The sequence below is a fragment of the Podarcis liolepis genome, assembly GCF_965112155.1.
Source record: "Podarcis liolepis genome assembly, chromosome: 2".
Classification (NCBI taxonomy): domain Eukaryota; kingdom Metazoa; phylum Chordata; class Lepidosauria; order Squamata; family Lacertidae; genus Podarcis; species Podarcis liolepis.
The window spans coordinates 124,048,053-124,070,140 of NC_139555.1; the positions used below are offsets into that span (position 1 = coordinate 124,048,053).

At 43.4% G+C, this 22,088-nt stretch overlaps 1 protein-coding gene across 1 annotated transcript in view; it reads right to left on the reverse strand.

The window, feature by feature from the left end:
* Window positions 1-11,795: 11,795 nt before the first annotated feature.
* The window catches only part of LOC310699299 (vomeronasal type-2 receptor 26-like), a gene marked incomplete at its 3' end in the record, with an annotated part of 299,229 nt that continues 288,936 nt past the window's right edge, over window positions 11,796-22,088 (reverse strand). The window contains exon 4 of the mRNA XM_083486946.1: window positions 11,796-12,706. Coding sequence (XP_083343072.1) covers window positions 11,796-12,706 — 911 coding nt within the window. The remainder of the gene's footprint in view (window positions 12,707-22,088) is intronic.

Consider the following 22,088-nt stretch of genomic DNA (forward strand, 5'->3'; position numbering starts at 1 on the left):
CGGTTCAGTTCAAAGTATAGAGTGTTTATTGTCTCGTGGAAAGCATAAACAGACTAGATGCAAATACTTTAAGAGAAGCTGGTACATCATGAACTCATCTTCTACAATACAGTTCTTCTGGTCGTAGAAGTAAACTTTGTAAAGATAGAAGTATACAGAGAGTGCCAGGGGCAACCAGATGGGTGGGATATAAATATAATAATAATAATAATAATAATAATAATAATAATAATAATAATAATAATAATAATAATAATTATTATTATTATTATTATTATTATTATTATTATTATTATTATTATCCACTAGCACTTTCCCATGCTAGTTCACTGGGTCTTAAGCACTAACGTGAGCAGTGAAATCTGAGCTTCCACTGACAATGTTGCTGGACCCCAAAGCTGTGGACCTCATCCACCCAGAGGAGTGCAGCCCCTTTAAGCTCAGGCCATCTTCCCACTCAAGAACATGGAAGATAGAACATCTCTAAGTTTTCAGAATTAGTCTTCAGTTTCCTAATACCTTTAGAAGCAGATTATTTTGAGTATCTGCAAAAACAAAAAAGGGGTTAGAAGCAATACATTGGGAGCTTAAGGTTTAAACCCTAACTCTAACCCTAACCCATATTTACACAGAGCCAAATCCACTTACTTCTGTACAAAAGGAAGAAAATGTCAGACTCTGTGTGCAGCATATATGTTACATATACAAATTTATTTGTGGAAAATGAGATCATGTTAGGGTGACACAGATATAAAGATCTCCCGGGCATATTAAGATGGTGTGTGTTTTTTAATCAAGTTCTGAAAAGAGTTCCCATTTAGTGATAGGTTAAATCAAAAGGGCCTCTGACAGTCCTGAGATGACTGTGCATTCACTTTGGAAATGACATGTTAGGTTTTGGATAGATTAAAAAATAGTTACAAGAGCAGCTCATAATAAACACCTGAAAGGGAAATAGCTTCTTTTCATAAGTATTGTGATGCACGCAGATTCCCTTGGTGGGGAAAGTGCATTAAGAATCAAATTCCATCTTATGTTTTTGTTGTCAGGTGCTCCTTTGTGTTCAAATCAGGCCTCAGCACAATAATGTAGCACTTGGGAAGGAAGATGCAGCCCAGAAGCCCAGCACTGGAGGCCAACATAGAGAAGACCTGCACAGCTACCATGTATTTCCCCTTGGTGCTCAGGTAGGTGGGCACAAAAGACACCCAAACACTGCAGAAGACCAGCATGCTGAAGGTGATCAGCTTGGCTTCATTGAAGGCCCCAGGCAGCTTCCTGGCTAGGAAAGCCACCGTGAAGCAGATGGCAGCCAGGAAGCCCATGTAGCCAAGGGCACCATAAAACATGGCAGAAGAGCCTACATTACATTGCAGGATAATCTCTTTAGGCTGCGAGTGCATGTCTGAGTCTGGGAATGGGGGAGAAGTCCCCAGCCAGGTGGTGCAGATGACAACTTGGACACTGGAACAGGAAAGGACAACAGCATTGGCCAAAGTCTTGCCCAGCCATTTCTTCACCCTGTTCCCTGGCTTTGTGGCCAGGAAAGCCAGCACAACGGTAATGGTTTTGGCCAACAAAGAAGAGACCGCAACTGAGAAGATGAGGACAAATGCAATTTGTTGGAGAAGACAGGTGGCTTTTCTTGGCTGGCCAATGAAGAGCAAGGAGGACAAAAAGGAGAGCAAGAGGGATACAAGGAGGATGTAGGAAAGGTCCCTGTTGTTGGCTTTGACTATGGGAGTTCCTGAGTATTTAATGAAAATTCCTAACACCAAGCATGTGATTAAGGAGAATAACAAGGTAACAAAAGACAAGAGAATCCCCAAATAGTCTTCATAGGACAGGAAAGTGATAATCTTGGGAACACATTGATCTCGGTCCTTGTTTGAGTACTCATCTGCTGGACATTTGGTGCAGTGGCCTGCATCTGAAAGTAAGATGAGTCATTTCAGTACCCAGGGTCTCAAGCAAGGGACATTCCCAGCCCCAGCGGGAGATACTATGACTTGAATCGGCAATCTGTTGCGTGAAAAGCAGATGCCACAACCTGTGGTAAAGGTTTTATGGGAGGGGGAAATAAATGATACTGTTTTGGACAAGATTACAAAAGTTGCCCTATTCCTTCTCTCACTTGCCTTCCACAGTGGAGATGGTCCCTTTTTCACAGGGAGCACAATCATAGCAGCAAAGTGGCTCTCCTTCCCGGATGACCTTGACATCCCCAATATGACAGCTCTCAGCACATCTTGATTGAGGGACAGTCTGCCCATAAAGAAAGATGGTCGGGAATTAGTAGTATGTCTATCTATGCAATAATACTGGAGCCAATAGGAATCTTTCTCCTGTGGCAAGCAGTAGGTCTGGTGGAGTGGTTTTTGGTGGCGTGGACAGTTCTCCAAATGCAGAGAAGTAGAAAGTGGATTCCCATTGCCCAAGGATTGGTCCATGGACCTGTGGTTTTTACCTTCTTCATAGCTGTCTACAGGTAGGGGTGAGCATTCAGGCAGCCAAATTTGATGATGATAATAAACTGTGGGTGGCGCTGTGGTCTAAACCACTGAGTCTCTTGGGCTTGCCAATGGGAAGGTGGGCAGTCTGAATCCACACCATGGGGTGAGCTCCAGCTGCTCTGTCCTAGTTCCTGCCAACCTAGCAGATAAAAAGCACACCTCTGCAGTAGATAAATAGGTACCGTTGCTATGGGAAGGTAAATAGCATTTTTGTGCGCTCTGGCACATGTCCCGGTGTCCCGTTGCACCAAAGCGGTTTAGTCATTCTGGCCACATGACCTGGAAAAGCTGTCTACAGACAAATACCGGCTTCCTCAGCCTGAAAGCAGAGATGATCACCACAACCCATAGTTGGATTCGACTGAATTAAACTGGGTCTAACCTTACCTTTACTAAAATTTTAAGGGAATTTTAAACAAAAATAGATTGTGAAGACCTCCAAAAGAACCTCTCCAAACCTCAGTGACTGAGCAGTAAATTGGGAAATGTAATTCAAAGCAAACATGTATGAAGTGATGCAAGTTGAGGCAAAAAATATTACTTTCATAAATATGCTCCTGGGACTTGAAGTAGGGATGACTCTTCCTACAAAACTAAAATCCCTTTCAACCCAATATCCTCTGTTTTCTTTTTCTTTTTTGGATCATAGTCAAATGTATCTGAATGATTTAACCCACCTTATTAAACCAAAGGGGCCACATGATGGTATCCTGATCAATGGTGACTTTTACGCCTGCGGATCCCTCTCTCTCCACACTCCCAACTTTCCCTACGTGAAGGGAGTCATTGGCAAGCATCACAATGTTCACCAAGTCAAATTCAGCTGTCAGGTCCCCATTCTCATCTAAATATGCTCCACCCATAGAAGCATTGTAGAACTGAAAATCACTCAGGAAACGGTGAAACTGGAATGACAGAGAAGATTGCAGCATTTAAGAAAGGTGGCTGTTTCCACCCAGGTGGTTCACATATTATCTAGGCACATAGTAGCCATGGAGCACTTTTCTATTTCCAGTACTGTGGTACCTCAGGTTACATACGCTTCGGGTTACATTCGCTTCAGGGTACAGACTCCGCTAATCCAGAAATAGTGCTTCTGGTTAAGAACTTTGCTTCAGGATGAGAACAGAAATCGTGCTTGGGCGGCGCGGCGGCAGCAGGAGGCCCCATTAGCTAAAGTGATGCTTCAGGTTAAGAACAGTTTCAGGTTAAGAACGGACCTCCAGAACGAATTTTGTACTTAACCCGAGGTACCACTGTATATCTGAAGGAGTATCTCCACTCCCATCGTTCTGCCCGGACACTGAGGTCTAGTGCCAAGGGCCTTCTGGCGGTTCCCTCACTGCGAGAAGCCAAGTTACTGGGAACTAGGCAGAGATGTCATCCCACCAGATGTCAAAGAGAAGAAAAACTACCAGAATTTTAGAAGACATCTGAAGGCAGCCCTCTTTAGGGAAGTTTTTAATGTTTAACAGACTACTGTATTTTAATACTTTGTTGGAAGCCGCCCAGAGTGGCTGGAGAAACCCAGCCAGATGGGCGGGGTATAAATAGTAGTAGTAGTAGTAGTAGTAGTAGTAGTAGTAGTAGTAGTAATAATAATAATAATAATAATAATAATAATAATAATAATAATAGTTCCCAATATACCTGAGGTCTTTCAGAATAGGTTGCGTCCAAGAGCCTCTGTGTTGGGGTTGGGGAGGGAATGTCACCTCCTCTCAGAGTCCTGCTCCAAGCTATGGCTGCGGCTGCAGTTGTGACAGCTACCAGACAGGCTGCAGACTTGCAGGCCAGGCACTGCATGAGGCAGGCTTGTGACCCTCAACCAGGGTGAGAGCCTAATTGAAAGGGAAGTTTGGTTTGGTGGAGTTCCCCCTCTTTGAAAGGATCACATGATTAGTGCTAGCAGTCCATAGTCCAGCAGATCAAGGTAACTATTGAATCATAGAATCATAGAATCATAGAGTTGGAAGAGACCACAAGGGCCATCGAGTCCAACCCCCTGCCAAGCAGGAAACACCATCAGAGCATTCCTGACATATGGTTGTCAAGCCTCTGCTTAAAGACCTCCAAAGGAGGAGACTCCACCACACTCCTTGGCAGCAAATTCCACTGTCAAACAGCTCTTACTGTCAGGTAGTTCTTCCTAATGTTTAGGTGGAATCTTCTTTCTTGTAGTTTGGAACTATTGCTCCGTGTCCGCTTCTCTGGAGCAGCAGAAAACAACCTTTCTCCCTCCTCTATGTGACATCCTTTTATATATTTGAACATGGCTATCATATCACCCCTTAACCTCTTCTTCTCCAGGCTAAACATGCCCAGCTCCCTTAGCCGTTCCTTATAAGGCATCATTTCCAGGCCTTTCACCATTTTGGTTGCCCTCCTCTGGACACGCTCAAGCTCATCTTGTTTATTTCCCATGCTTTGCGCATTAGTGTACAGACATTGAAGTCCATTAATCATTCCCCCATGTCTCTTATTTAAGGATTTTTTCCTCCCACCACTAGGTCTGCGTGCTGTTTGCTCCATTTGGTCTATGACATTTGGATGATCATCTTCATCAATTGATAGATTCCTACCTTCAGAAGCACTGTCTCCCTCCCCCACATTAGTCAGTTTAAAGCCCTCCTGATGAGGTTTCTGAGATTTTTGGCAAAAACATTTCTCCCAACCGTTGTGAGGTACAGCCCATCGCTTGCCAGAAGTCCATCTTCAAGAAACTGCAGTCCGTGATCTAAGAATCCAAACCGTTCCTGTTTACACCATTTGCGAAGCCAGCTGTTCACTTCCACTATTTTTCCCTCTCTCCCTGGGCCACGTTGTTCAACTGGGAGGACAGATGAGATGACAATTTGTGCATTTAGTTGCTTCAATTTCCTGCCGAGAGCCTCGTAGTCTCTTTTGATCTTCTGGAGGCTATTGCTTGCAGTGTCATTGGTTCCCACATGAACCAAGAGGAAGGGGTATTTGTCAGTGGGTTTTATGATTCCTTGCAGTCGTTCAGTTACATCTTGGATCTTAGCCCCGGGGAGACAGCACACTTCCCGAGACATCTTGTCAGGCCCACAGATCACTGCTTCTGTTCCCCTCAGTAGGGAATCCCCTATCACCACTACACGCCTCCTCTTAGGTTTGGTCGGGGTTCTTCCGTGAGCTGTCCGTTCCAAGGTCGCCTGCACATTCCCTGAGGACTGACTTTGCTGCTCGTCTTCATATACCTGATCGACTGTAATGAGGGAGAGATCCTCAAATGGAGTCTGCTCTTCGTCTTCCATGCTAGGGGAGAGGACCTCAAAGCGATTGTGTATTTCTAAGGGCCTATCAATTCTGTATCATTGATTTTGACCTACAGTATTTTATAACCTTATTTATCTCCTCTTTTTTAATGCTTGGTAAATTTCTGTTAATTAAAGGAAATGGATCTATGAATCTGTCATTGAACTGATTTTCATTTAAAATGGAACAATGTCTATCCAGATCATTAGAGAATAAATATGAATACCTGTGATGGTTGGACTTTTTCATCTTCCAACCTGTTCTGTCCCACCATCACCACCCTCTTGGATCTAGAAGAGTACGCAGCATTTAAGGCATGGGCCAGAGCTCGGACCGTGTTGTAAATGCTGTAGGTGTCCTGAAACAGGCTCCTTTCAAGGACGTCCTGAGGGAAACCTGAAAAGTTCTCCTTCACCCTGCATCGCTTCTGGCCTTTCACAGAAAACACATGCTTTGAATATAAGCAATGATAGCGTTGAAACCAAAATTTATCGAAATCACTAATGATGCCGTAAACCGGCAGATTACCCTCGTGTGTTGATCTCTTTTTGGTCTGGATAAACAAAGAAAAATATCCATTAATGTGTTTGTACTGAAGGAATTTGGGAAGCATGTTGGAGCTGGCATATGAGAAAGCTATTGTGATCCAAACTTTCCCAGTAATGGGTTCCAGGGTTTCACCCACTATGTGAAGTACAAGTGCAGCTTCAGTGCTGGACTGAGAGTCCCCATAGTAAAGAAACACATTGATTCGCCTGTCCATGGAAAGTGAAATCTTCTTCATGAGCTTTGTGTACTCATCTGGTTTAAACAGATTGTCTCGTGAAATGGTTTGTGAGAAAGCAAGGCAGACAACATCCTTAGCAAGCGCAGGTGCCAGGGTGCTCAGAAACCTTTCTCCATTGTCAGAGTCAGGAGCTATGAGCCCGATCCAAGTCCACCTGAAATTCAGGAGTAGTTTGATAATCCCTGAGCCTGGGGGTTCTTCATTTGGGGTCATTCGGTAGAGCAAAGGAGATTGCCTTTTGTCAAGGGCATGATGAACAGAAGCATAACTGACCTAGGAAGTACAGGAAGATATAGAAGGTTTTCTACTGTTATTATTTTGTTTGGGGGAGGGTTCAATTTTTAGATCACCTGCATGTTAGCTTCACATGAGTTTCATTCCTTAGATTTGTTTTTCTGCCAAATATTTATTTATTCTCCATCACAGCAGGCTACCAAAATAGGCTTGTGTGAAGCCAACCCCTGAGGTGTCTTCTGGAGCCTGCATTTCTGTCCCACCAAAGTATGATTCATGCCCCATGTAAACTGCTATTTTCCTATAAAAAGAGGTGGCGGAACTCACCAGAAACAGCTCCCTTGTCCACTTATAAAGTGCCGGATGGAGAGAGAAGAAAGCCCCTTCTCCCTTTGTAAGTCTAAAGCAGCTCACAGTACTGAACTTCTTATTGCAGCTTCTGAGAGGCATCTGTCCTTGCAAAAGGCTTAATCCCACTTTAGACTACTACTCTGATGGTGACTTTCTTTGTGAAACCCTTCTTCACCCAGCAGGACAAATCCTTCAACATAAGGAGAAACTCCTGGATCAGGCCAATGGCCCATCTAGTCCAACATCCTGTTCTCACAGTGGCCAGCCAGGTGATTGTAGGAAACCAGCAAGCACAGCATGAGCACAAATGCACTCTGCCCTCATGTGATTCCCAGCAACCAGCACCCAGAAGCATTGGTGCCTCCAACTAGGAAGGTAGATCACAGTCATCATGCCTAGCAGCCATTACTACTTGCCTTCAGGAATTAGTTTAATCCTCTCTTAAAACCTTCACTGCCTCCACTGGGTGTGAGTTTCATCGCTTGCTTTCTATTCAGAGAGGTTGCTGTTCTCTCCATGTTGCCCATGCTAGTGTATTCATACCTGCAGGATTTTGTAGGTTCCCAGCATAGTTGAAATCTGGAGTGAGGTGTCAGAGTTGACCCCTTCAATGAAAACCAAGGGCTTCTTCTGTCTTCTGCAGTGGTAGTTTGGGACATTGGCACTCCCAGGAGACAGCAGATCTAGGGTGGCATCATAGGTCATCCTTGCATCGAAATAATTCTCGTAGATGTCATAGCCCAGGGTGATGTTGGGTAAGATCCTGGGGTCCTGATTAATCTCATGGATGGCAATCATGAAGGACAGGAGATTCCAGTATGCTACCATACCTGCTACCCTGCAACAAAGTATAAAGCCTCCAGTCAGTCTCCATTCAGTGAAAAGTGTCAAGTCCCTGCTTTCTTAATCCTGTAAGAAATTGCAGCCGCTAGAATGAAGCAAAATAGAGCGTCCTCATCACATAATCAGTCATCTGTGAGTTTGTTGGAAGGTGAACGGCTGCTTGCCAGTTAAAGCGAGAGAGAAGAAGAGAAGAAGAAGAACAGTTTGGATTTGATATCCTGCCTTTCACTCCCTTTAAGGAGTCTCAAAGCGGCCAACATTCTCCTTTCCCTTCCTCCCCCACAATGAACATTCTGTGAGGTGAGTGGGGCTGAGAGACTTCGAAGAAGTGTGACTGGCCCAAGGTCACCCAGCAGCTGCATGTGGAGGAGCGGAGACGCGAACCTGGTTCCCCAGATTACGAGACTACCGCTCTTAACCACTACACCACACTGGCTCTCGCAGGGTAGGTGTACTGTACTGGCTGCCAGTTGATTTCTAGACCCAATTCTACATGATTACATGTTAACTTAATAAATAGATTGCTACAAGTTAATAGCTATAGTCCTGATCCTTTCAAGGGAGTAGAGATGAAGCCATTTTCACATCTCCAGTGTCAAGAATTTGGGACACAGATAATCTCTGACTTTTCATGATTCACCATCAAGTTGTTTTTTTCCAGTGGAAAAAGAAAGGAGGGAATCAATGCACATGCATTTTGTGTCTTCAATGGGCAAGTTCTAGAAAGCAGGACTTGTTCCTGGCATATAAAGCATTACAGGCTTGGACAATCACAGGTGAGCATCATAGTATTAAACAAGGTGCTACACATATGCCTACCCATTAATCACATTTTTTTGTCTGCTATGCAGAAATTGCACAGGGAAAGTACAGCTTACACAAGAAAGAAAATGTAGGGGCTGTGAGGAAATTGTGTCCAAGATGAACTATTTGTAATGTAGATATGACCCCGCTTATCAGGTGGTCTCCTGGCTCGTAATAATTCGTTGCACCTGGACTATCCCTTTCCAAGTTCAATGGGCATTTTTCTTTCTGTATTCCAGAGGTTGCACAGGGTAGCAGCAGCAGCAGAAGCAGCAACATCATCAATAAGAGCATCCCTCTGGGTCTGCCTCCTGTCATTTCATCTTTCCTCACTGCTCTCAACTTAGCAAGAAGAGAATTACATGAAGCCCAAAGTCTCCAGCAAAACTGAGACCCCAGTGAAATTGTGAGGAAAGGGATGATATGACGGTTTCACACTGGCAGAATCCCTGCCTGCCTGGAAGATAAGTCAAAGCCCTCGATGGCACAAGAGGTCTTTAAATATGCAGCAGGCATTTCAAGCTCTCATTTCTGAAATATCTGTTCTTTGTGTCAAAAGTGGGTATATTGCTTGAATTTTGCCAAGAAGAAAAGGAATCAATCACTATGTTTATGATAATTATGTGGGGAATAATTGTCTCTGGAATCACTGTGGAGCTTGGGCAGCAGCTGCAGAGCTGGAAGAAAACATTCCAATCTGTTTTCTCCTGCTCTGGAGGGTAGGACTCGAACCAGTGCCTTCAAGTTAAGGGAAAGGAGACTCCAACTAAATATCAGGAAAAACTTTCTGACTCTGAGAGCTGTTTGAGAGTGGAATGGTTCCCCTTGGGAGGTTGGGAGGACTTTCCTTCCTTGGAGATTCTTAAGCAGAGTTTGGATGGCCATCTGTCTTGGGTGCGTTAGCTGAGATTCCTGCATTGGAGGGGGTTGGACTAGATGACCCTTAGGGGTCCCTTCCAACTCGATGATTCTATGTTCACAAGATCTCACTGATGTGGCGACATGTCGTGGAAAAGGTCAGAGGGGAAAGGTGATCCTTGAATGACCTTTATTTAAGATACATCACCAGATAAGCCAGGATCAAGCTATTTTTTCAGGACATTTTTGGGCCTATGTGCACATTTGAAAACCCAAGAGGCAGTCCCATCGCTCACAGCTATTCTACCAGCTGCAACATAATGCTTCTTTCACAAATAATGTCAAGGATGGGAGAAGGGATCCCTGTTGGCATTAGGGATGTGGTTTTGGGGGCACATGGGCCTATGAACTGCTTTGATGGGTGATAATGGACTCTTATTGTTTTCTGGTAGCTAACATGTGAGTGTTTAACCTTAGATTCAGTGACAAAGGTATTGAAATGCAAATCGGCATTTTGAAAGAGTTGCCTTTAGTCTTTTTTCCCAAGCTGTGAGAGTATGGATGTAAATGATGTTCTCCAGGTGAACAGCCTCAGGCTAAATGGAGGCTGTAAGGAAAGGAGATATTTTCTTATAGGTCTGTTTTTCTTTCTAAGAAAATGGACTTGCACGATATACCGTATTGCATGGAATCATTTGAATGAATCTTTGATGTTTTTGTTCTGTTTTGAAGAAAGTTCTGCAAGTAAAGTTTTGAACAATGGGTCTAGACAATGCCTTATTTCAAAAGGAGTTGATTTTTTATGCAACCAGTCACTGCAGCTGGCCCCTGCCCACCTGGCTATGCCCATGATAGGGGGATTAGTTCAGCGGAGTGGTAGCTTTGCTGTCTAGCAGAATATCAGAGTTTTCCTGCTTTCTATTGGTCAGCCTTTTCCAGTTTTTTACTTAAGAAAACTCATTTGCCACGCGGTTCAGTTCAAAGTATAGAGTGTTTATTGTCTCATGGAAAGCATAAACAGACTAGATGCAACAAGTTTAAGAGAAGATGATACATCATGAACTCATCTAATACAATACAGTTCTTCTGGTCGTAGAAGTAAACTTTGTAAAGATAAAAGTATACAGAGAGTGGCAGGGGCAACCCAGCCAGATGGGTGGGATAATAATAATAATAATAATAATAATAATAATAATAATAATAGTTATTATTATTATTATTATTATTATTATTATTATTATCCACTAGCACTTTCCCATGCTAGCTCACTGGGTCCTAAGCACTAACGTGAGCAGTGAAATCTGAGCTTCCAGTGACAAGGTTGTTGGACCCCAAAGCCGTGGACCTCATCCACCCAGAGGAGCGCAGCCCCTTTCAGCTCAGGCCATCTTCCCACTCAAGAACATGGAAGATAGAACATCTCTAAGTTTTCAGAATTCGTCTTCAATTTCCTAATACTTTTAGAAGCAGATTATTTTGCGGATCTACAAAAACAAAAAAAGGGGTTAGAGGCAATACATTGGGAGTTTAAGGTTTAAAATGCTGAATTGCAAAACCTCCTGTGGAACTTCCCTACATATCAGGGAAGGGAATTGCTATGTTTTGCTCAGAGGCAGAAACAGGGAGAGGAATATTTACAAGAAGTGGTCACAAAAACAAAGTGAAATAATCTGAAATATATACAGCTTTCCACTGGATATTCCAGTGGTGCAACCTTGAGCATACTTACACAGAGCCAAATCCACTTACTTCTGCACAAAAGGAAGAAAATGTCAGACTCTGCGTGCGGCATATATGTTGCATATACAAATTTATTTGTGGAAAATAAGATCATGCAACATTGGTCAGGGTGACACAGATATAAAGATCATCCGGGCATATTAAGAGGATTTATTTGAATCAGGTTCTGAAAAGGGTTCCCATTTAGTGAGACATTAAATCAAAAGGGCCTCTGATTGTCCTGGGATAACTGTGCATTCACTTTGGAAATGACATGTTAGGTTTTGGATAGATTAAAAAAATAGTTACAAGAGCAGCTCATAATAAACACCTGAAAGGGAAATAGCTTCTTCTCATAAGTATTGTGCTGCACGAAGATTCCCTTGGTGGGGAAAGCGCATAAAGAATCAAATTCCATCTTTTGTTTTTGTTGTCAGGTGCTCCTTTGTGTTCAAATCAGGCCTCAGTACAATAATGTAGCACTTGGGAACAAAGATGCAGCCCAGAAGCCCAGCACTGGAGGCCAACATAGAGAAGACCTGCACGGCTACCATGTATTTCCCCTTGGTGCTCAGGTAGGTGGGCACAAAGGACACCCAAACACTGCAGAAGATCAGCATGCTGAAGGTGATCAGCTTGGCTTCATTGAAGGCCCCAGGTAGCTTCCTGGCTAGGAAAGCCACCGTGAAGGAGATGGCAGCCAGGAAGCCCATGTAGCCAAGGGCACCATAAAACATAGCAGCAGACCCTTCGTTGCATTGGAGGATGATCTCCCCGGGCTGGGAGTGCATGTCAGAGTCAGGGAAAGGAGGAGATATTCCCAGCCAGATGGTGCAGATGAGAACTTGGACACTGGAACAGGAAATGACAATGGAGTTGGCCAGACTCTTCCCCAGCCATTTCCTCACCCTGTTCCCTGGCTTTGTGGCCAGGAAGGCCAGCACAACAGTAATGGTTTTTGCCAAGACAGAAGACACAGCAACTGAGAAGATGATGCTGAAGACCATTTGTCGGAGGAGGCAGGCTGTGTTCATTGGCTGACCAATGAAGAAGAAGGAGGACAAAAAGGAGAGCAGGAGGGAGAAGAGGAGTGTGTAGGAAAGGTCCCTGTTGTTGGCTTTGATGATGGGAGTTTCCTTGTATTTAATGAAGATTCCTAACACTAGGCAAGTCATGAAGGACAATAACAGTGTGAAAGAAGCCAAGATGATCCCTAAAGGTTCTCCATGGGACAGAAAAGTTATAATCTTGGGGACACATCGAACTCGCTCCTTGTTTGGATGCTGATCTTCTGGACATTTGGTACAGTGGTCTGCATCTGGAAAGAAGAAGAGTAACTTTAGCATCATTCGTATATCCACAAGAGGTCTATTACATTCCACAAAATACATGTTTTGTAGTGAACATTTTCATGCCACCTACAAATGAAAAATGGAAGGGAAGTATGGAAGGCCGGGCCGTCAATGGGAGAGGTCATACATGGCACAGGCTGAATCTGGGGTCTCCCACAAGTAAAAAGTAGAATTTCCAGCAGATGAGAGCTGGGTTGTCGCCTTCCTGAATTGTGGGAGAGCCATTTTACCATAGAATACAAATGTTAGGACTAGTCAGATGAATATTCTTACCCAGTAAGTGGATGACCAATTTATATCTTGCTTAAATGACAAAGATCAGCATTGGTGATGATGATGATACAAATAAGTAACTTTGGGGTGGGGTGGGTTGCTGAATCATCCATCACCCTAATCTGTTCCCACCACTGTCATTTCTTCCAAGTTCCAACAATGCCTATAGAACCATTGTCCCATTCTTTAATGCCTCCCTTTCCCCTGCAATCACTTGCCTTCCTTGGTAGAGATTGTTCCTTCCATGCAGGGAAGGCAATCATAGCAGCAAAGGGCCTCTCCTTCTCGGATCACCTTGAAGTCCCCAGGGTGACAGATCTCTGTACATCTGGAATGAGGCACGGTCTACCCATAAGGACAGAGCAGCAAGAGTTAGGGGGATTTCTTTTTTTAATATAAAATTTTTATTAATTTTAACATATAAATTATAAAATGTACCACAAAACTTATCACTTATACAATATTTTTGGACTTCCATCAGCACCTCTGATGATCCACCGTTTTAACCACTTCTTATGCATTTCTTAACTTTATATTGCCTTTACATCTCTTAACAAATCATCCTCCCCCTTATCCATTTTTACAATACTTCTAATAATACTCCTCACAAAACTTCTTGCAACCCTACAAACGTCATCTGTTCTTCACAATTACTTTTCAAATAGTCCGTAAATTTACTCCAGTCTTCCGTGAATTTCTGGTCTCGCCGGTTTCGAATCCTTCCTGTTAGTTTATCTAATTCTGCATAGTCCATTAACTTCATCCTCCATTCTTCAATCGACGGTAACTCTTCTTGCTTCCATTTTTGGGCCAATAATATTCTTGCTGCTGTTATTGCAGATAAAAATAGCTTACATTCCTTTCTATTTATATCACTCCCCACATTGCCCAATAGAAATGCTTCTGGTTTCTTTATAAATGTATATTTCAACATTTTTTTCAACTCATTATATATCACCTCCCAGAAGCATTTCACCTTTTTACATTCCCACCACATGTGATAAAATGTTCCCTCTTTTTCTTTACATTTCCAACATTTATTACTGACTTTATACATTTTCGCTAACTTAACAGGTGTAATATACCATCTATACATCATTTTCATCACATTTTCTTTTAGGGCATTGCATGCAGTAAATTTTAAAGAGTTAGGGGGATTTCTAGCTATGGAAAATCACTGGAGATAACAATGGATTCCCTCACAAACCAAGTAGCAGCTCTAGTGGAGTGGTGATTGGAAATAATGTTCATGAGCGGTGTGACATGGAATGAAAATGAAAACTCCTTCCCCACAAACCACAGTCCCAATCATGATCAAGCCCTCCAGGAGCTGCTATTTCATTTAAAGAAACAAGAAACAAGACTGCAGTAATGTTGAAGGTCAGAAGGTCTTGATTTTGGATGAACATGCATAAAAGTGCACTTCGCGATAACCTCTGCAAAGAGTTAGTTCAGCTCTTCGGTGTTGTTTCATGCTGGTTTCAGTCTCCTGACCTCCTGTATTCAACATGAGAAGAGACTACTTCTGCTTTTCCAATATCCCTTCCCTTCCCTACTCCACCCTCTTTCATTGCTCATTGGTCGGTCATTTTATGAGGGTCACTTTGTAACCCCAAGTAAACCTTTTCTATTTTTCAATAAGCTTCAGAGACACTGTCTTATGGATAATACGAAAAGAATCATTAGAACTTGAGATAAGTTACAGAATGAACTGAATGGCTTAACCCACCTCGTTAAACGAAAGAGGCCACACAATGGCATTCTGATCAATTGTGACTTTTATCTCTCGGGATCCGCACCTCTCCATGTGCCCAACTTTCCTTTCATGAAGAGAATTATTGGGAAGCATCACAAAATTCACAATGTCAAAGTCAGCTGCCAGCTCCCTGTTCTCATCCAAATAAACTCCGCCCATAGAAGTATTCCCAAGCCTGACATTTCTCAAGAAAGGGTGAAGCTAGAATGATAAAGAAAATCCAGAAATTGGCTATTTCTTTTTTAAAAAATAATAATTAATTTTTATTAAGTCTTCCATTTTAACAATCCAATCAAATCACATTAAATATTCCAAATTGTACAGATACATATCATAAAGTCCAAATATTTTGCCAAATTATAATTTTTTTGTTGGGGGTTCCCATGCTTTGAGTTCAGTGGGGTCCAATCATCTCATATTTCTACTGCCTTGAGTGTCAATAGTCCCTTCTTTAAATCTTCTTGTTATTATCCTTTTTTTTTCATAGCCTCTGAGTTGTTTCCACAGGTGACCTGAAGTGAGCAATAATATACTACTGTGTGAACTTTGTATGACTCTCCCTTTTTTTCCCTTTTGCAGCTGGTAAGTCTTTTATTTGCAGTGTGTCCTCACACGCTGGTGTTTATGCTGAATCCATTGCAAAAGTCCTTCCAAAAGTTCCAATGAAATAAAATCTAGGCGTTTGCTCATTAATTTTCTCAGACAGGTTGCACCAAACATTAGTCTTTCCAGGGGAGGTTTGCCAAATCGAACTTGAAATGCAAATATAATAACAAAGTCAGAGCTTGCCTCCCCCTATGACTATTAATCTCTGCAACACAGTCTGTCTCATAATGACGGATCCCGATTAAATAGTGCGTCACAAGAAAGTCTTTTATCTTCTTCCAAATATTTCATAGAACAAAAGCTTTAGTTAATATTATTGTTTCCACACAGTTTATATTTTCCAATCTCACTTGCTATAAGTAGTATAGACAGTTCTTCGGGGGGGGTTGTTAGGTAATATCGTTATAAGAAAAGAAAATGTTTTATCCCCCCTCCTTTCCGTTCCGTTTCAACATACCACCTTAGATGTTATTCTTTGATGTTATCTTTCTTCCACTCCGTCACTCTTAGCATCTCAGTGGCTGACTTAGCAGATTAAATACCCATTCATCGCTCGAAGCATGTCCATAAATCTTAAATCCAATCTTTTATCTTAAGAAATGGAACTTGAAGCACTCACAGAGACAGCGTCCAGGAGATCCGAGCTCCCTCAAGGGCTTTCCATCCAGTGCCCCCACCCCCTCCTTCTTTACGAACTCGTGGGTGGTTTGTGGGCAGCCGCGGATGAGACTGCATCTTCCCTTCCACCGGGAAGAAAAAGGGAGGCTGGTTACTCCCATCTCAGCCTCAAAATTACCTCGTGTGAGCTGGAGAGATGGTATTGTTGGCCATCTTCCGTGGCGCCCGTAGCGGAGCCCCACCAGAAATTGGCTATTTCTAACCTGCTCTGTTACACATGTCTTCTAGACACATAGTGGCCACACTTTTTTTTTAAAATGGTCGCAATGTGATTGAAGATCAATATCGTTGACACTGATTAACTGTATAAAATTGCAAAAATGTATAAGAGTAAAGCAAATACCTGTTAGCGGTGGGCCTGCAGAAAGGTAAAAAGTTATTGGGAAATGGTTTATGAGTTTTAAAAAACATTTAAAGTGATGATTCCCACGAAACCTGAGGCCTTTCTGTTAGGTATCATTGGACCAGAGCTTCCGAAGGAACTGTCTGTTTTGTTTATGCATACTACGACAGCGACAATAATAGCCTGTGCGCAAAAACTGGAAAAAGAAGTCCCAACAAAAGAAGATTGGTTTATGAAGATGATGGAATATGCTGAGGTGGCTAGACTAACTGAGAGAATTAAAGAAGAGAATGAGGGGGGAAATTCTTGAAGTTTTGAAATATTATGTGGAATATTTGTAAAAATATTGTGGCTATGTTGAAGGGTATGCAGGATTTGTAGTATACCAGCAGACGAGAATGGGTAGTTTATCAATGTATATAATGGATAAAATATAAGTAATATAGCAGCTTTCTAAGGTAAGAAAATAACACCATGGAAGGCTGGGTAGGAAGTAATAATAATAATAATATTTCCCCAGCCACTTGGGGCAGCTTCCAACAAAGATTAAGAATACATTAAAATGTCACACATTAAAAACTTCCCTGAACAGGGCTGCCTTCAGATGTCTTCTAAGTGTAGTTGTTTATCTCTTTGACATCTTATGGGAGGGTGTTCCACAGGGCGGGCGCCACTACCGAGAAGGCCCTCTGCCTGGTTCCCTGTAGCTTTGCTTCTCGCAGTGAGGGAACCGCCAGAAGGCCCTCAGTGCTGGACCTCCGTGTCTGGGCAGAACAATGGGGGTGGAGACGCTCCTTCAGGTATACTGGGCCGAGGCCGTTTAGGGCTTTAAAGGTCAGCACCAACACTTTGAACTGTGCTCAGAAACGTACTGGGAGCCAATGTAGGTCTTTCAAGACCAGAGTTATGTGATCTCTGTGGCTGCTCCCAGTTACCAGTCTAGCTACCACATTCTGGATTAGTTGTAAACAGATAAGAGAGATTTCTTTCAATGGTTGTTTAGAAGAAGTAGTAAAATTTGAAAAAGTAATAAAAAAATGCTTTGAAAAACTTTAAAGAATTTCAGATAGGGCTCTTTCACAGGTTCACCAGGAGATCCCAGAGACTGAAATTGTGACCTCTACCTCTGAGTAACAGCCCCTTTCCCTGTTGGCAAATTTAATTCAAGTAGCAATTGCAGTGTGGAACTTTCCAAAGGATTCATAGCCCTACATATCAGCAGAGGAAGAAAAGAATACCTGTGATGGTTGTAGTCGCCCACCTTCCCACCGGTTTCCACCCACCATCACCATCTGTGTGGATCTCGATGAGTAGGCCGCATTTAAGGCCTGTGCCAGAGCTCGGACAGTGTTGTAAATGCTGTCGGTGTCTTGAAACAGGCTTCTCTCGAGGACACCTTGAGGGAAGCCTTCCAGGTTCTCTCTCACTTTGCATTGGTTCTGGCCTTTCACAGATAAAACATGCTTTGAATACAAGCAATGATATCCTTTTCGCCAAACTGGATTGGCCTCTCTATGAGGTGGAACTGGTAGATTATCATCACGTTTCATTCTTTTTTTCGTCTGGATAAATAAAGATAAATAGCCATGAATGTGTTGGTTCTGAAGTTTCTTGGGCGATGTTTTGGAGCTGATATATGACAAAGCTATCGTGACCCAAACTTTTCCAGTAACGGGTTTCAGTGTTTCACTCACTATTTCTAGTGTATGTGCAGCTTCTGAGGGGGACTGAGAGTCCCCATAGTAGAGAAACACATTGATTCGCCTGTCCATGGAAAGTGAAATCTTCTGCCAGAGCTTTATGTAAACATCGGCTATAAAAAAGAAGCCTCGTGAAATGGTTTGTGAGAAGGCAACACAGACACCACCCTGAGCAAGCACAGGCGCCAAGGTGCTCAGAAACCTTTTTCCATTGTCAGTGTCAGCAGCTATGAGTCCGATCCAAGTCCACCTGAAATGTAGGAGTAGTCTGACAATCCCTGAGATTGGGGGTTCTTCATTTGGGGTCACATGGTAGACGAAAGAAGATTGTATTTTGTCAAGAGCATGATAAACAGAAGCGTAACTGACCTAGTAGGACAGGGAAGAGATGGAGAATTTCATTTATTTTCAGGACTAAGCTCCGATATTATTTATTAACTGAAAATTATGGGCACGGAGAGCCATATTCTGCAGAGTTTCAAAGCATTCAGCAGGTGGTTTCATTGGTTCTCTCCATCCCCATTCATTGGAATAAGGGGCTCAGGTTACTGACTATTCTAGTTGGAAGAACAGCCCTTCCTTTTTTGAACAACGTCTGGAAAAGATGTACTATTCTATCGCGTACTTGTGGTTGTGCCTTCATACCTGGGGGATTTTGTAGATTGCCGCAACGCTTGAAATCTGGATGGAAGTGTCTGAGTCAACCCCTTCAATTAAAACCAGCTGCTTGCTCTGTCTTCCACAATGGTAGTTTGGAACATTTGCTTGCCCAGGAGAGAGCAAATCTACAATGGTGTCATAGGTCACCCTTGCATCGAAATAGTTCTCATAGATGCTGTAGCCCAGGGTGATGTTGGGTAAGATCCTGGGATCCTGGTTGATCTCATGAATGGCAATCTGGAAGGACAAGAGGTACCAGTAGGCTATGAGCCTTGCTTGCCTGCAACAAAGTGTGTATCATAATGTCATTCTTCGGCCAATGAAAACATGTCAAATCCCTGCCTTCTTAATCCTTAGTCTCTGGACATCACAGTGTTGGTACAGACTTTAGCATGAAGCATCACAGCAGATTCTTGTCACATTTTGGTTTGTGTGTGTTTGTTATAAGATAGATAGCTGCTTGCCAGTTAAGCAACACCTCACCCCCCCCCCAGGGTTGCCTTATTTCAAAAACTGAAAATCCAGACACTTCCCACATGGGTTTCCCTTGGCATTCCCAATTTTGGGAAATTCCACCCGGATGCTATTATCGACAGACTAATCCCGGATGCATGGCAGCTCTAAACCCCACAAAAGGAGAGGCATTTGAATACTTGAACACTGAAAAGTTCACAATCATGAATGAGGGACGTCTTTTTCAGATCCAACCTGCCAAGAAGAGGGCTGGCTTATAGGACAACCACAATTTCCCAGGTTAGAGGAAGGGCTGGCACATGGCATGATAATAACTGCTGGTGCCATATGCCCTTTTCCCAGACTGCCCCACCTCCCACACCTTACCCCCCCCTTCCCTAAACAACTGTGATTGACCCCCTACTCCTCTCCTCCCAGACACATCTCCCCTCTCTGAAACAAACAGCAGGAGCAACAAAATCCACACAAATTCAAGAGTTAAAACAGTTCTAGCAGCACTGGCCTGTCTCTGCTTTGTAGCTGGAGCTGCAGCTGAGGGAGCAGAGGTTTAGCGGCTTCCAACACTAACGTGAATACCTTCAGGTCCATAGCTAATGGGGGGGGGCTAGTTGGGGTTTCAGTCGTGGGTGAAGCCTCTAGAGCAGGGGTCAGCAAACTTTTTCAGCAGGGGGCTGGTCCACTGTGCCTCAGACCTTGTAGGGGGCCAGACTATATTTTTTGGGGGGAAATGAATGAATTCCTATACCCTACATATAACTCAGTAAAAAAAAAAGATAAAGGGACCCCTGACCATTAGGTCCAGTCGTGGACGACTCTGGGGTTGTGGCGCTCATCTCGCTTTATTGACCGAGGGAGCTGGCGTACAACTTCTGGGTCATGTGGCCAGCATGACTAAGCCGCTTCTGGCGAACCAGAGCAGCACACGGAAACGCCGTTTACCTTCCCGCCGGAGTGGTACCTATTTATCTACTTGCACTTGGACGTGCTTTCGAACTGGTCGCGGGGATTCGAACCGCCGACTTTCTGATCAGCAAGTCCTAGGCTCTGTGGTTTAACCCACAGCGCCACCTGCGTCCCTAAATAACTCAGAGATGCATTTTAAATAAAAGGGCACATTCTACTCATGTAAAAACACACTGATTCCTGGACCATCTGCGGGCCGGATTTAGAAGGCGATTGGGCCGGATCCGGCCCCCGGGCCTTAGCTTGCCTACCCCTGCTCTAGAGGGGCGCCACTGAGGCTGCCAGCCTGCCTGGGTTTCCTGCCTAGCCAGCTCTGATCATAGTCATGGAGTGGAGAACTGCTGCGCACCAGAGGGATGGTTATTTGCAAGGGGAAGCAGGAAAACCTGGAGAGGCAAAAGTGAACGATCCTCCTTCCCCTTTCCCTGTTTTTTGGAACTGTGTGTGAGAGAGAAATTGTGGAAAAGGCACAAGCAAAGTTGAAAAGGGGAAGTTTTCTTGCTTGCTACTGCTTCTGCTTCCCTCAACGCCTCAGAGGTCAATTAAAAGTGGTGAAGAGGTCAAACACCACCCGCTGCCCCTTTTGGGAACAGGAGCTTTTATCAGGGTTAAACAATTTAAATGTCAAGTTCACAAAATAAGTACTTTGGAGTATTGCTTGCTTTTGTGTTCTCTCTGTGTGTGTGTGTGTGTGTGGGTGTGTGGGTGTGGGTGTTTGGATCTAGAGGAGAACATACATGTTTACACAATGGGCACTGCTGCATACAATGAGCTACAAAAACTGAGTCCTCTTTATATTGAAAATAAAATACTTGCAATGAAAGAAATGTGATGCTGACATACAAAGCGGTTTGTATTTATCCCTTCCTGTAATTTGGTAGGGAAATGTAGCCAATCCACTTTAAATTCTTTAATTGCAATGGTTCAGCAGCCAGCAATCTTGGGGCATATACTTTGTTTATTCTTTCATTCTTTAGAGCCTTAACGGCAAGCCTTTACCACTCACTGAACAGCAAGCCTTTCCTACCCACTGAATTTGATGGAGCTTACTCCCAGGTAACTGTGTAAAGATTCTGCAGTCGTATACTGCAATCTTACGCATTTTTACTCTCTGCTATGTGCCAGACTTACTCTGGACTTACTCTCTGGTATGTGTCTGATCATTATCAGTTTCATAAGAAAGCCTAGTTTCATCCCTGACACCTTGAGTTGTGTCTGCAAACAAACTGGCATATGTTTGAACACGGGGATTATATGAATTCTAAATGGAACCCCATCCATCAAAAAGTGCAACAGCCCACCTGCGATTCACAGCAACTGGTATTCAGGGAAATGCTGCCTTGACAGTGGAGGTAAAATATTGCCATCCTGGTCAGTAACAATGTTGGATCCAGGAGAACCAACAATTTATGGACCTGCTCCTTGCAAAGGAGCCCAATCCCACCCACATCAGGCCACCTGCCCACCTCCGAAATCCAGAACTGGGAACACGTAGCCTACATATTTTAGGATTCAGCTTCAATATGTTAGCAACTTAATGGGTCGCTGTTTTGCTTCTTGCAGGTGGGAAGACAAAGGATGGAAGCGACATCCATTGGCTTTTTGCATCTCCACGGACGGACACTTCCAGAAAGCAGGACTTGTCCCTGGCAAATAAGGATTCCTGGAGCGGGGAAAATCATAGCTGAGTACAATAGCATGAAACCAATTGCCACAGAAGTGCTTACCCAAAGAGCACCATTTGGGGTGCTTCGCGGAAACTGTTGGCTGCATGGAAAACATGTGTTGTAGAAATGACCCCACTTACGAGGTGGTCTCCTGGCATGTAATAATTCAATGCATCTGGAACATCCCTCTCCATGTTTAAGGGGCATTTTGCCTTTGGCATCCCAGAG